Below are 16,062 nucleotides of genomic sequence, written 5' to 3'. Positions count from 1 at the left end.
CTAAGAATATAATCAAAATAAAAATAATTTGTTACAGAATTAAGAATTTGAGAATGAGTTATTAATAATTCCTGCTATGTTATTCAAATATCTAAAGTTAATATATATACATATTTATCTGACAGAAGTCAGATACAGTGTCATCAACATTTAAATGGAATTTACTTATAACTAAAAGGCAGAGAGGATGTGCCTGATTTAATTTAATCAAAGCCTGTATTATTTTAATGAGAGTCCCATAAAATTTATTCATTTGTGTTTCAGCTTTATGTTGTATGCACTAGGTCTGAGAGATGATGGACTTGAAGATAAATAATAAATGTTAGTTTTCACCCGTCTAAGCCCTCCTAAGTAAAAAATAGGCATTGTTTTTGAAATTTCATCCTTCAAGGGAAGTTAAATATTAGAAGCAATTTTTAATGATTTCTTAATATTTCATTGCATGTTAACCATTTGATATGGGAAATATGGGAAACTAACATTTCTCCTTGTAGTAGAGACTAATTTATCCTGATTTGTGAGTTGTTTGGGTAAAGTTGCTCATTGACTTCATTGCATCTCTAACATATGAGGCGTAAATAAGGTAAGAGGCTTTAGAATTTCTGACTATTTTGAATTTGATACTAGTTGGTAAGAGATGGGAGAGCTCTTTCTGTAGTTGTTATGGAAACAGATAACTGAGCACTAGCCATTTTATGTAGCCTTATTGGGAGTAGGAGGAAGGGGGACTTAGGTGAGTGAAGATACTTCTTCTCAGCCTTCCACTTAGTCCAGAGCAGTTCTATTTTAATCACCTCCATTTCTTAATGTTTTTAGGTAAGTTTTGAAAATATAATGTTGTAGGTTTATTATCTATGCAAATAGGAGACGTACATTGTATGGTGTGAAGTGAAACAAGAAGAAGGAGGTATATGTGATCAGGTGTAAACAATGAAGTCGTAAATAAATTGATAAGAAAAGAATGCATATGCTTTCCCTAGTGAAACAACTGAAATGATAATAAAAACATATATGGCTAACTGGTCATTAGAAGAAATAATGTAAAACATTAATAATGTGATGGATGATGTCATGAAGTAGGTGGCAATCCTTTAAATGTATGTGTGTTAAACAAGGCCCAGGGCCTCTTTGATTCTTGTCAAGAGAAGTGCTAACCCTCTTCTCAGTCATACACACAGGATTTTTTTTAATGTATTCAAGGCTAAAATATGTTTGTAAACATACAGTCTGATTTAACCTCTTTTTATTAAATCAGGAAATGAAAATGACTTACAGAAGATGAGACAGTTAGTTGCAAGAACATGATATTCATGTAATAAATTTTCTGCTACTCACAATTTAATTTATGCTGCCAGTCCAGTGCAAACAAACAGGACTATGAGAGTTTTGCAGTATTAATGTGAAAAGTATATGGGGATGACATCATTGGAGGTAGATTGTACAGAATACTTGGTTCATAATAGGTATTTTAATAAATATTTGTTGCTTGTAGGTTTGAATAAATGTATTCTGTTTTGTGTGTGTTGCATTTGAGATTCACTTAGAACATACAGTAGGACATGTGAGTCTATAGTCAGAGGTTCATTTGACTAAAGATAAAGATTAAGGAGTCATCACCATACGTGGGGTTGTTGAAACGTTGGTAGTGAATAATACAATGCCAGAAAAAAATTGTAGGATAGATAGACAAGATTCCAAAGAACAGAAGAGAGGAGGATAGCATCATTTAAAGAGGTAGCTAAGGAAGTGGAAACTGCAAATAGGCAGAAGTGGATTTGTCTTTAGATTCAGGAGAGCCAGCCAGGAGGTCCAACAAGCAAAGCATCAAGAGAAAGTCACCATAAACAGTGCCTGACTGTATCAACACAGAAGATTAAGACTAAGGGGAAGTTAAAAACATGGACAAAATTGCAAATATTCATAAAGTAGGGTCCAGGAAAGGCGATAAAGATTCACACAACACACATTCACACACACACAAACAGGCATATGGGTGAGGAGATTTGCCTAGCTCTGAACAAGCTGACAAGACGCCAGGACTCACAGGGGATGTTGGCAGTACAGATTCACTGAGGATAGGCTCACGAATGGTTCAGGCAAGAGAAAGCTCACCATTGCTAGTGAGGTTACCTCAGACTTTCCACGGTTCACCTTCACTCTGGGGGTTTGATTGATGCTTTCTGGGGGTAGCAAAAAATTGTCAACGTTAGTAAATCTGAAATAGTGATTATTCCAACCACTTGAGGTCTGGGTCTAATCGTATACATCAGAGTTATAGTGGAAAAGCCTGGTGCTTTATAAAAGCCACTGAGTTCTGTGCCCACAATCACTGGTATTGTACATAGGAAGACACGGATCAGAGGTGAGACCGTGATCTCCTGCTCCATTTCCTTCCCTTCCCACACTCAGCATTACCACAAAACTTGGCACCTTTCTCCAAACGCACTCCATTTCCTGTCAGGTCACTCCTGAGGAGGCCGGTGGGTGGCTTGAAGGCTGTAGACCGTGCATCTCTCATTAACTTCATTCATTAATAGAAAGTTCGTTGTTTTCTCAATCTTTCATGAAATACTGCATAAACTCACCACTTAGCAACCAGTTCGTCACCCCAAAATACCTTCCTTATGGAAATTTCACATTCTCCACCATCAGACAGGATTTTTGGGAGGCCAGGAAAGGGAGCATCTCTAAGGTAATCAGGCCCCAGGACATTGTTGCCAGGGGGCTGGACTTGGTCTTTTATTTTGCAAAGGAGGACCAGTATTTTAACTTGTTTAAAGGTCTTGCCGTATATGTTAAAGGATGACTGAAGATGATTATTGAGTTAGTATTCTGTACTTTATGGCCAGAATTTAAGAGTTTGTCCCCAAGTGTTATTGGAAGAAGTGCCAACACTATTAACTTGGTTAATTCATTACACTAGGCTGTAAAAAAGGTCTACTTTCTTGTTGACTCCTAGAATGGCTATTTATCTTATTTATGTATAATTCCAGGCTTTCTTCAGGTCACAGGGAAAAAAGGAGTTAAGTTTTAATACCCTGAAAAATCCCTCTATCAACATGCTTCACCTTGGCCCCTCCTCAGGTACCCGGGGCAAGGCATTCCTTCAGGAGGCAGCACAGACTCACCTCAGGCTGCACAAAATGCAGGGGCCTCGCAGGCAGGCGAGGAGCAGTCAGGGAGCAGGGAACGCAGGGGTCCCTGGATACCGCCAACCTCCAAAGAGTATAGTGGATGAAGGAATCTGCACGTAGTCTGCCAGGCCAAACTCGTCCTTAGCCCTCCATCCCCTCTTTCAGTAGCAGGAAAGCCTACCAGGCCCTCTCCTCTGCTTTACATTCCTTGGTGTACATTCCAATTGCCTCGTTTTCCTTGTTGATGGAGGAAACCTTTACCATCTTACTATGCTTATTCACTTTCTTAAATACTTTATTTGTTTGTGCTCAATGTTGGACTGAATGTTCCCTGGGATTTTTATACATTTATCATTCTCACACTTCATTTCATAGTGTAGCAGCTGCTGATGGAACCTATCCAACAAATGCTCACGGGCCCAGCTTCACAATGTCAGTCTCAGGACTGCCTGAGACCTCTCTGTTACTGTTGCCCACCTTGTTCCCATGTCACAGCCGCACAGCTCTTACCCGCGTTAGACTGGGGTGAGATACGGGCAGAGGGGGACGCACTGGCATGTGCGACATCTTTAGCAACTGAGAGATGTGGGCACAATGGCAATTAAAAGAAGTGTGCCTCTGGTTTGCCACTGTGAAATGTAGTTGGTGTGCTAAGGGACAGAAACAACAGGCTTGGGTCAGAAAATTACTAGCCTAGGGTGTGGTGTGAGAGCCAGAAGGCCTTTATGAGAATTTATGAGAAGACAGTTCTCCTTTAACCAAAAGGTAGACTCGGCTTAAAATAGGGCCTGGGACCTGATTATTAGAGCAGTTGAATTCAAAAGGAGGCTTGATTCACAGTTCAGCAAATATACCATATTTAGAGTCTTAATAGGAAAAGAGTGAAACCACAAGACTTGGGATTTGTACATCTGGGTGGATACGCTTCAGTTCCCGAATCCTTGAATCAGCAGGGCCCACAGAATGGGCCCACCAACCCTGGTGAGAGTATAGCAGTTTTTCCCTCTTTTCGATGCCATGCAGAAGCCTCTCACCGGAGGCAGCTGTCCAGTGAAGTGTCCCTCACCCTCCCTTACCTGCCCCACTGGTGTCTAGACCAGTAGCTGGGGTCAGTCTCAGCATGGTTGGTCGGGGGAAGTGCTCCCTGCTTTGGGAGCATGGGGATTGTTTACCATGCCAGCTGTACCACATGGATAATACATACCCATGGGAACTGGGAAAACCTGCCTGGGAATGGATCTTTCAGTTAAGTTTTCCTATGTACTGAAACATAAAATATGCAAGTCAAGTGTGTAAGGTGCCTTCATCTTAAAGGTAGTGCTCAATGGATTTTTTCCAATATGTACACATGTGTACCCACCACGCAGATCAGGATGCAGAAATGTTCATCAGCTTAGAATATTCCCTCGTGCTTCTTTCTTGTAAACCCATTTCTCATTGGCAGCCACTATCCTCACATCACTCATTATTTTTTTTGTCTTGAACTTTATATAAATGAAATCATATTACATGTGTCTGGCTTCTGTTATCTGTAGCTTTTTAAAAAAATTTATGTAAAATTTATTTTTTTGTATCATTAATATACACTTACATGAACAACAACATTGTGGTTACTAGATTCCCCCTGTCAAGTCCCTACCACATACCCCATTACAGTCACTGTCCATCAGTGTAATAAGATGCTGTAGAGTCACTACTTGTCTTCTCTGTGCTATACTGCCTTCCCCGTGCCCCCCTATATTATGTATGCTAATTGTAGTGCCCTTTTCCCCTTACCTCTCCCTTCCCACCCATCCTCCCCAGTCCCTTTCCCTTTGGTAACTGTTAGTGCATTTATGGGTTCTGTGAGTCTGCTGCTGTTTTGTGCCTTCAGTTTTTTCTTTGTTCTTATACTTCACAGATGAGTGAAATCATTTGATATTTGTCTTCCTCCGCCTGGCTTATTTCACTGAGCATAATACCCTCTAGCTCCATCCATGTTGTTGCAAATGGTAGGAATTTTTTTTCAGAAATCGGCTATGAAATCTTACTGGAAACCTGCGGAGACCAGCTCCACAAACCAGATGAACCTGAGAGGAGTGGATGGGGAGATTAAAGAAAACACATAGAAGTATGTAAGAAAGACATGGAAACCAAAGCTGGGATCAGGAGGTTCACTGACTGCTGATGGTGGACAAGTGACACAGTTTATTTTCTGAACACCACTTATATACACCAGCTCGTAATGATGTCACTTCTGGATTGATCTCATATCCGGTGCCATCACTTCTGCTTCTGGTGATATTACCTTCTTGTGCCTGGATCCAGGGATGTCATTTTCAGGGTGACATCACTTCTTAGGTGATATCGCTTCTGGCCCTCCATGGAAACCCTGGATGGGAACTCCTGGGTGTCTGCTGCTTTCCCTTCCCTTCTTCTCTTCCCTTTCCTTTACTTCCCTTCCCTTTCCTTCTAAGCTCCCCTCCCTTCCCCTCACTCCTTCCCTTCCTCCCTCCCTCCCTGCCTTCCTTCCTTCCTTCTTTCCTTCCCTCTTCCCTTCCTTCCTTCCTTCTTTCCTTCCCTCCTTCCTTCCTTCCTTCCTTCCTTCCTTTTCAGCTTCATTGAGTTATAATTGAAAATTAGATGATATATATTTAAAATGCACAATGTGATGACTTGACATACATATACTTTGTGAAATTATTACCATGATCAGGTTGATTAACACATCCAACATCTCACACAGTTACAAAGTCTCAACAAATTTCCAGTGTACAACAGAGTATTATTAACTATAGTCACCAGTCTTTATATGAGTCACCCAGAGCTTACTCATCTCATAACTGAAGGCTTTGACAGCATCTCCCCATCTCCCTCAGGTCCACGGCCTCTGGTAACCAACATTCTACTCTCTGTTTCTGAGTTTGGCTTTCTGCCTCCCCCCTCAACAAATTAGTGAGATCATAAAATATTGTCTTTCTCTGGATAATTTCACTAAGCATTATGTCCTCTTGTTTCATTTATGTTGTTGCAAATGGCAAGGTTTCCTTTTGTCTTATGGCATATATTCCTCTGCATATATATATATATATATATATATATATATACCACATCTTCCTTATCCATTAATCCACTGATGGACACTTAGGTTGTTTTGATTTTTGCTATTGTGAGTAATGTTATAATGAACATGGGAGTGTAGATATCTTTTTGAAATATTAATTTCATTTACTTTGGATATATTCCCAAAGTGGAATTTATGGATCATATGGTAGTTATATTTCTATTTTATTGAGGAACCTCCATATTGTTTTCCATGTTTGCTGTACCAATCACATTCCCACCAAGACTGTAAAAGGGTTCCCTTTTCTCCACATCCTCACCAATACTTCTTATTTCTTGTCTTTTGGATAGCGGCCAAAATATCACTATGTGAGGTGATATTTCACCATGGTTTTCATTTGCATTTCCATGATGATCAGTGATGTTGAGCATCTTTTCATGTACCTGTTGGCCATTTGGATGTCTTCCTTGGAAAAATGTCTGTTTAGGTGATTTGCTCATTTTTTAAATTGGATTTTGTTTCTTTTTGAGTTGGATGAGTTCCTTATATAGTCTGAATGTTATCCCTATGTTATATATATGGCTTGAAAAGAAATATTTACCCCAACTCTGTAGGTTGCCTTTTCTTCTTTTTTATTGTTTCTTCTGATATGCAGAAGACTTTAAGTTTGATAGTCCCGTTTATTTATTTTTGCTTTTATTTATTTGTGCTTTAGGTGTCATATCCAAAAAATCATTTGGATCAAAGAGTTTTCTTCCTGTGTTTTCTTTTGTGAGTTTTAAGGTTTCAGGTCTTATGTTTAAGCCCTTAATCCATTTTAAGTTAACTTTTGTGAGTGGTGTAAGATAGGGTCCAGTTTCACTTTTTGCATGAAGCTTTTCAGTTCCAACACTATTTATCACTATCCTTTCCTACTGTGTGTTCTTGGTGCTTTAGTCAAAAACAGTTGAGCCCTCCTTCTTGGTGTGGTAACTGCTTATAGTCATCCTGAACTCTCAACTGACTCTGAATTCCCCAGCTTTCCCCCAGGGAAATTTCACCAGTTTCGTGTTGTTCTTGCCCAAGGACTTTACCATAACAGATTGCATTCCTGCTGGTCCAGCCCATGCGCTGCTATTCATAACTTTCCTTTCTGTTCCTCTTTCTTATTTATGCAAGTTCCCATACTCCCATCCTTAATCAGATCCCATATTTGAATTACTTCTCTACCTGGTGAGTACTTCAAAGCCCAGTTTGCTCGCCGAAATTGATTCAGATTCTGAAGCAAAGATGATTGACCAGATGGAAAGTCAATTTTCTTGTCTTTGAGTTTGTAGAATCTTGTTGAAATAAACAACTATTTGTATTATTCAGTAGTAAACAGTCAATTTAGTCCATTCACTTTAACTGGAAAATTTCTCAAAATTGTAATTTAGTATCTGATTTTGGTCACACATTTGCTTTATATTTGCTCTCTAGTTTGTCCACATTTACTAAAAGTGCAGACCTGCCTACGTCCCCTTTTTGTTCCCAGTATTCAGCCTAAGGAGACTCCAGCACATCCAAAGGATTTTGTGGAAACTGTGGGTTAGAGATCCAATGCTCGAAAACCTCTCTTCTGAGCTGACAGTCCATACAGCCTGTCAGCAGGGCCGGCGAAAGCCGACCTTGTAAGAGTCCGTGGTTTACCCCCCTGGCTCCCAAAGTAGATCCTCTGACTGTGACCAACTGAAAATTGGGCTTCATTTCAACCTTGCAGTGAAAAATAAGCACTAATTTCAAATTCTCTTCACCTACCTAGAGAGAGGGAACACAGGGGCTTCAGCTCAATTGAAGTTGAATGGCATTTTGAAATTCAGAAAGAGGTGGAGAGAAGGAAGTGGGGTGCTTATATAGAGAACAGAGGGTAAGAAGAAAGTAGAAGCCAGGGTGAAGCTCTTAACGAAGTATGTCATTTCACAATTTCCCTGGGTAGTTGTGCCTGAGCTCTTCTCAGGTAGGTCACCTCTTGGTTTCCTGTATATGTTCGTGTCATGTATCACCTTAAAGAGGAGTACAGCAAGAAATTGCATTTTCTGGGTCATTTAAAAAATAGTCACAATTAGTTATCACCTTCCACCCTATGACTTTTGGCTCAAGTTTATACTGCTATACAGTGTGAATTCATTTGACCTAAATCACCATTTGCCCAAACTTAAAATTCAGTGAATTCTGAGAGGCAATGAATATCAATGTCATTATAAATTAGGACCTTGTTCAGAGCCAATGATCTTATATCATTTCCAAGAAGATATTCTAAGAAAAAAAGTCTCAAAATGTATCTACTCAGTGCAATCACACAGAAAATTTTAGTTAATTACATAAATGACTGGATAGATTATTGAAGACTAGAGGAGAGATAGAAAGTGCTGAAGATAGGAGAGTGCTGAAAGGCAGATGGTCTGGTAACTATTATTGGGAATATAAGAACCTTAGAAGAGGATAAAGGCCTTTAATGTCCCTAGACCACCTGAAAAGGGAAGAAGGATCACAACATTTGTGGTTTGAGTGCATGGAAGGCAAAGTTCGCACACCTCAGTATTTCCTTTAGAATCTTCTCTGGATCCTGCTCCTCCTTTTCCCCTTTAACAACTAATATTGTTTGTGACCAGAGCTGATGGGGTGCTTAGTAACAGAAAAGTATACTTTTTACTACAGGTATTTAGGATCTATTTACATATTTAGAGAAGGAGGAGGATCTCAGACCACTTGTCTCTTTATACTGTGATTTGCTTTTTCCCCACTCCTTCCTAGACTGCGAACCTCTTCGCTTCTGGTGTCAGTTTCTCAGATCAGTGCAGTTTCCACACCCAGTGCACATGCAACACTGAAGAGCATAGAGAGAGTTTATTTAGTAGGTGCTGAAAACAACTGAGGACAAGGGCCTCCAAGGAGAGAAACAACCGTAAACTTCTTAGTGTCTGGAACTCAGTCTATAGCACAAGGAGAAGATGGTGAGAGAAAGTCAGGTGAAAGGAGGTGCCTGAGACGGCGAGGCACCGAAGGCTGTGTGGGCGGGAGGAAGCAGAAATTGGAAGTCTCCATGAGGGAATGAGGGGAGCCTTTAGAAAAATCATTGAGGTCTGAGATTTTCTTGCACAAAAGTCATGTTTTGGCTCAATTCTTACCATAATATGAGAACTCATTTTCATCAGGTGATCATGATGCACAGTAGAACCAATATTTCTATAACCTAATTTCAGAAAGCATCCGTGTTAAGTTTTTCTGTTTACAAGTCTCAGTAAGAATAGACAAATAACCATCTGAGACACTTATCATCTGTATTGTGCCTTTGTCCTGCCATGTCACAAGTAAATCCAGTGGGCAATAGTCTGATTCTAGAAAGAGCACAGAGAGAATTCTCTCAGGTCATCCCCAAAACAACACAGAGGCTACCCTTCATTTACCTGCTTTGGCGACTCTATATATGGGCAAACAATATCAGTGAAGCAAGTAACTTTCAGATATAATCTAGCTTAAGGGAACCAGGTAGGCTAATAGAGCTGGTGTAACTCGGAAGTGCCAGAGAGCTGTATTCCCGAAGGTCACAGTCTGAAGCCAAACTTTTAACTCATTAAGTAGAAGAGTGAAGCTTATGGAAGCCCTACAGGATTCTCAAGATATAGGCTACAGAACTTTAAGGTAGAAACTTTAGCTGTAAACCCTGGAGTCTTGTGGGCTTTGAAAGTAGGCAAGCTGGGATGTCTTTTCCTGTTGCCCACTTACTGGGGAGATACCTTGTTGGGAATTATTAAGGAAGGTGTTTAGTGAGACTTGTTTCACCTGACAGCTTATTTTCCCATATCACAGGGAACTGTATCTTTAAACATAACTGAGATGAACATTTTGATGATTAAATATATTTTAAAAATCGGAAACAGTTACTTATGCATCTATCCAATTTGCATTGGCTGCACTTGTGAAACGTCATGCTATACAAGTGTGGCAAAGAGCAGCTTACAGCACAATCACAGGTTCCAGCTTCACATTCTCATGGAAGTACCCTCATCTCTGGGGCTGAGTGTTGGACCACAGTGAGAATGTACTGAGCTTATGTGAAAATTTTGCCTTAAAACCTTTTTATTTTTATTTGAAAATTTTAAATTGATATATAGTTCACATGCGTATTTGTGGAAGTGTATTGAGTACACGTTTATAACATGTTGAATTGACACATTGGTATATTGCAGTATGACTGCCATTACAGCATACTATCATGGCACATAATTATGATTTCTTTTTTTGTGGTGGGAAATATCAAGATATAGTCTCAGCAAGTTTGATGTTTGTTTATAATCATTCTACTGTATTTTAGATCTCCAGGAATTATTTATTAAGTGGAATTTTAGAGAAAACTTCCATCCTTCACTGTAGCCCCAAGGAGTCATTGTTTTTTGGCCAGATCAGATACACACTAAACTTAAGTTAACCAGTAATTTGCATTTCCCAGCTGGTCTGGATTTCTCACTGTGTTCTCCTCCTCTCTTACTCTTGTTTTTCACCAATCCTTCCATATTCCTCCTTAAACTATGCCTTCTGCTCTAGTTCTTAGCATCTAGCTCAGATAGCAAAATGCTTTTCTACTAAATTTCTGCATTATGAAGTAGTCTGGATATTTCCTTGTGTAACTTTCCATTAGATTTTAGAAACTTGCATCTGGTGAATCCATGGTGGATCCTCCTGTATTTGGGCTGGCTGGCTTATTTCCCTTTGGATGCTCCCACCTTTCTTAGGCCTGGGTCTCTCCAGGCCCAAATTCTTGATAATACTGTGCATCCTTTCCCCCAGTTGTTGAATCTTCCCCAGATTGAAGATGCAACAGGTTTGCTTTATGCTCCCTTCTGTGATGGTTAGGTGACTTTATTCCATGTAGTCCAATGAACTGCATAACAAAGGGAAATTGGTTAGGATCAAGCCCCATCAAGGTTGCAAAAAAACGATTCAAGGAAAATGGCTGGATCAATACAATTATTTGATGTTTTGTTTGCTCCTAAACCAGAGTGAATTTGTTTCACCTTTCTCAACCTGATCTCCAAACAGCTATGTGAACTTGATATGAAACTTTTCCTAACTCCAACATCATGACATTCAGAAAATGATCTTAGTGTTAGCAAACAATAGATCATGTTGTAGTAAACCCCCGTCATCTTCTGTGCCTGGTCACCTAAATTGGAGATATTTTCTAAATGTCCTTCTCACAGCTGCTTTCACCTCATTGTTCCTCAAGCTGTAGATGAGGGGATTCACTAAGGGAGTGACCACACTGTATTGTACAGATACGATCAACTCCAGGGGTGAGCCTGAGGTTGGCGTGAGATAGCGAAGGAAAGCTGAGCCATAAAACAGGAGGATTGCAGTGAGGTGAGAGGAGCAGGTGGAGAAGGCTTTGCCTCTACCTGAGGAGGAGCTGATACTCAGGATGGTGGAGGCAATAAGGACGTAGGAGAATACGATCAACAAGCAGGTTCCAAGCCCATGCACAAGACTGGAACACAGTAAAACAGTAAAACTGGTGGAGACATCAGAGCAGGACAGAGGAAAGAGAGAGGGCAGCTCACAGCTGTAGTGGGGGATGGACTGATCCTCACAGAAGTCCAAATTCATAGCCTGTAGGATGTTGATGAGTGCATCCAGAAAGCTCAGGCCCCAGGATCCACACACCAGACTATTACAGAGCTGGCTGTTCATGATCTGTCCGTAGTGCAGAGGGTGGCAGATGGCAACATAGCGGTCATAGGCCATTACTGAGAGCAGGCAGCCTTCAGTGCCCCCTGTGACAAACACAAAGAAGACCTGAGCCAGACAGCCCCCCACAGAGATGGTTTTCTTCTGAAACAGGAGGTTCTCCAGCAGCTTGGGCACAGTGACTGAGGAGTAGCAAAGATCCAGGAAGGAGAGGTGACTCAGGAACAAGTACATGGGCGTGTGGAGGTGAGAATCAGTCCTGATCACCAGCAGCATCGTGAGGTTTCCCATCACAGTCAAGAGGTAAATCACTAGGAACAGCACAAAGAGCAGGGCCTGGGCGTGGGGGTCTGCAGACAGCCCCAGGAGGATGAACTCAGTGATGGCGCTGTGGTTCCCCAAGGCCATTTGGAGAGACTGTAGAATAGAAATAAAAAGAGGAACAGAGAGTGACTTCAGCGAAGTGATGCAGTGTGGAGCTCCAAGCTCCTGTTCCTTTATAGAAACATCAAACAAGCAGACAGTCAAGAACCAACTTTGTAGGTTTTCTGGGAAACAGTCGAAGGTTTATAGCAACCAAGTGAACACTCAATAAAGAAAAGTGTAACTTAAAAATAGTAGCAAGACTTTGTGTAATTTTTATTTTTCCTTGCCTACCCCCTTCCAGTCTCTGTGGCCATATTGAAGATGACAGCCCAAGTTCCTAGTACAGAACCCTGGTCCCAGATCTGGAGGGAGCAGAGCGGACCTTATTCTCAAATTATTGTGTTTGCTGTTCTAATTTGTCTGGGGACTCCTGAAGGACTTATACTTTGTGCAAGATACTTTGTTTCATTTTCACATAACATGAAAATCACTCAGGGATCAAATGTGGCACACATTGTTTGAAAACATCATAAGGCTAACAAAAACCTATAGCTGCCTTGGGCAAAAGATTATGGCTGAAACATATAATAGATCACCTACAGCCAGGAAGGCAATGCTAGGGAGAGAGTTTCTTTGGGGAATTATAGTGCTCAACAGCGCCTGTGTGTACTAGGGGATTTAGAAAGCTACACAGTAGCCCAGTTTCTCTCTTGCTCAAAGAAGACTCAAGAAGATTTTACATTTTCACTTCTGGCTGATTTTTAGTTTCAGTGCAAGCAGGAAGTGAAGTCGAAGGCAGAATTCTAAATACTCTGGGAAAATGTTAAGTTGAGTACCTCAGCACAGATCCAGTTTGCGACGACCTGGAGGGGTATTTCAAATTTAAAAAAATTTTAGCTCAGGAAATCAAGGAAATCTCTTGCAAAACACTGGTTGAGTTCAAGCTCAACGAAAAGAGACTTCAGTAAGCACATAGCACAATATATAATCTTTGCAGAAATAGTTTGGAGAAATCACTAAATAAGAGGACTACAGCTTTCAAATATAAAAGCAGAAAAGGAGGAGAATCTAATTTCCAGAGTCACCACATCATAATATGCAAATGTGTAGTGTTCAACAAAATATTACAAGAGATATAAACAAGAAAGTATGTCCCATTCAAAGGACAAAAGTAAGTTGACATAAACTGTCTTTAAGGCGGCCTAGACATTGTTCTTACTAGACAAGACCATCCCGCCTCTAGCTTTATTGAGATATATAGTGATGTCACCATTACCTTAATAAAAAAAATGATAAAGACATCACAAGATAAAAAAATTACAAATATCCTGTATGAATATGGATGTAAAAAGCTCCAAAAGAATACTGGTAAACCAATACTGGAAGATTTTTACTCCATAAACAAGTAGGATTTCATCCAGGAATAGAAGTGTGACTCAATCTAAGAAAATCAATAAATGTAATACACAATATAAGTACAACCAAGAAAAAAATAGCTCATCATCTCACTTGTCAAGACAAAGCATTCAAAGATGTTTTTATGTTACAGAACACTTAGAAAACTATGAACAAATGGAAATTGCTCAACATGGCAAAGAGCATTCCGGAAGAGAAAAATGCAGTTTGCATAGTAGTCTTCATAATGGGCAATACTTCATAATGGTGAAAGAGTGAAAGCTTAACCCATAAGAATTGGAACAAGAACATGATGTCTACTCATTGTACTGAAAGTTCTTGTTAGAGAAATAAGAAAAGAAAAAGATAGAAAGGCATTCAAATTGGAAAGAAAAAGAAACTTCTATTAACAAATGGCATGATTTTATAAATAGAAAATTCCAATGAACGAACACAAAATTGCAGGAGCTAACAAAAAATTTCAGCAACATTGCAGCAAAGTTCATCAAAGAGTAAAGAGAAAATATAAGAATCAGTTGTATTTTCATAAATAATCAATGAACAATTTGAAAAGTAAATCAAGAGCACAATTAAAAAAATAGTATCCAGTACAATAAAATATTAATGAAAAACTTAAGGAAATGGAAGATTTGAACTCTCAAAATTACAAAATATTGCTGAAAAAATGAAAGATCTAAATAAATGGAAAGATATTCCATATTCATGGACTGAAAGACAATATTGATAAGATGTTCAAACTACCCAATCCATACACAAATATCCAATGTTTTTTTTGCATGAACGAAAAATCTGACCCTCAAATTCATCTAGCATTAGAAGGGATCATGAATAGCCAAAACAATCTTGAAGAAGAATAACTCAGTTGGAGGGCTTGCACTTCCAGATGTCAAAACTTCCAACAAAGCTATGTTAATAGAAAACAGTGTAGTACTGCCATAAGGATAAACATATAGACCAAAGAATAAAGCTGAAAGTCCAGAAATAAACCCATACAACTATGGCTAATCACTGCTACTTAGCCCATTCAAGAAAGGAAGAAGTGTCTCTACAAAAAATGGAGCTGAGACAAGTGGAAGTCCATGTGCAAAAGACTGAATTTGACCCCCAATCTCATATCATAATGAAAATCAACTCAGAATAATTCAATAACCTAAATATGGAAGCTAAACCCATGAAACTTTTAGAAGAAACATAGTTTTCCACATTCTTGGATTTGGCAATGGTTTCTTCGATATGTCACCACAAACATGAATGACAAAAGAAAAGTAGATAACATTGAGTTCATCAAAATTACAAACTTTTGTGCATCAAAGAACACTATCAAAATGAAAAGAAAATCTACAGAATATTTGGTAATTGTATGTCTGATAAGCATCTGCTATACAGAGATAACTTTGACAATTCAACAAGAAAATGCAAAGTATCCAATTAGGAAAAGGGCAAAAGTCACAGACATTTTCCAAAGAAGATACACAAGATTGCCAAAAAGAACATTAAAAAATACTCAATATCCAGAGCCATTTGGAAAATGAAAACCAAAAACCGTAATGAGGTACTGCTTTACATCCACTGAGGTGGCTGTAAGAGTAATTAACTGAAACCCAGTAAGTAACCAGTTTTGACATGAATGTGGAGAAATTGGAATCCTTGTACATTGCTGTTAGAAATGCAAAATGATACAGCCATTGTTGAATACAGTTTGATGATCTTCAAAAAGCTAAACAGAATTACCATAGCCCTGCACTCCACTCCTGGGTATATAACAAAAGTATTGAAAACAGGTGCTCAAACAAGTATATATACACCCATGCTCACAGCAGTTTTATTCAAAACAACTTTAAGATGGAAATAGCCCAAATGCCCATCAACAGATAAATGGATTAACAAATTGTTGTATTACACACAGTGGAATATTATTCAGTCATAAAATGGAATGGAGTATTGATACATGCTTCAATGAGGATGAAACTCCAAAACATTAGGCTAAGTGAAAGAAGACAGACAGGGAAGTCACGAATTGTATGATTCCACTTATTTGAAGTATCCAGAATAGATAATACAGATAAAACCCATAGAGACAAACAGAGATTGGTGGTTGCCAGGGTCAGGGGTAGTTGGATTGAAAATGCTCAGTGGTCTCAGGTGTTACTTTGAAGTGATGGTAATGTTTTGAAACTGACAGAAATGGTTATTGAACAACATTTGTAATAAAAGCTATCCAATTAAAAATAGTTACTTTTGCCTTATGTAAATTTTGTTTCAGTAAAACACTTACTAAAAACAGCAACCAAAGTGAAAACTCTATGGACCAACTCAATTACCAGAATGCAGGATCCCAACTAATTTAGCCTTCATATGTGCCTTCACTCATTCTTTAGAATCCTTTCTTCCTGTGGTAAT

General features: G+C 39.2%; 1 protein-coding gene and 1 non-coding gene across 2 annotated transcripts; both read right to left on the bottom strand.

Annotated features, from left to right (window-relative positions):
- Positions 1-1,049: 1,049 nt before the first annotated feature.
- On the bottom strand, positions 1,050-1,176 carry LOC140844117 (U6atac minor spliceosomal RNA). Its single transcript, XR_012122370.1, has one exon. It is a non-coding gene; the product is annotated as a U6atac minor spliceosomal RNA (small nuclear RNA).
- A 10,179-nt stretch (positions 1,177-11,355) lies between these two features.
- Positions 11,356-12,288, bottom strand: LOC140843801 (olfactory receptor 8S1-like). Its single transcript, XM_073214232.1, has one exon. It carries the CDS (start codon positions 12,286-12,288, stop codon positions 11,356-11,358), a length of 933 nt encoding a protein of 310 aa, XP_073070333.1.
- Between the last annotated feature and the right edge of the window lie 3,774 nt (positions 12,289-16,062).

The sequence above is a fragment of the Manis javanica genome, chromosome 10 (genome assembly GCF_040802235.1).
Source record: "Manis javanica isolate MJ-LG chromosome 10, MJ_LKY, whole genome shotgun sequence".
Taxonomy (NCBI): Eukaryota; Metazoa; Chordata; class Mammalia; order Pholidota; family Manidae; genus Manis; species Manis javanica.
This window is presented reverse-complemented; position numbering and strand designations above follow the sequence as displayed.

Bases quoted from the DNA above. Each gene is read 5' to 3' on its own strand.
- LOC140843801 (XM_073214232.1), bottom strand. From the start codon at position 12,288: ATGGCCTTGGGGAACCACAGCGCCATCACTGAGTTCATCCTCCTGGGG.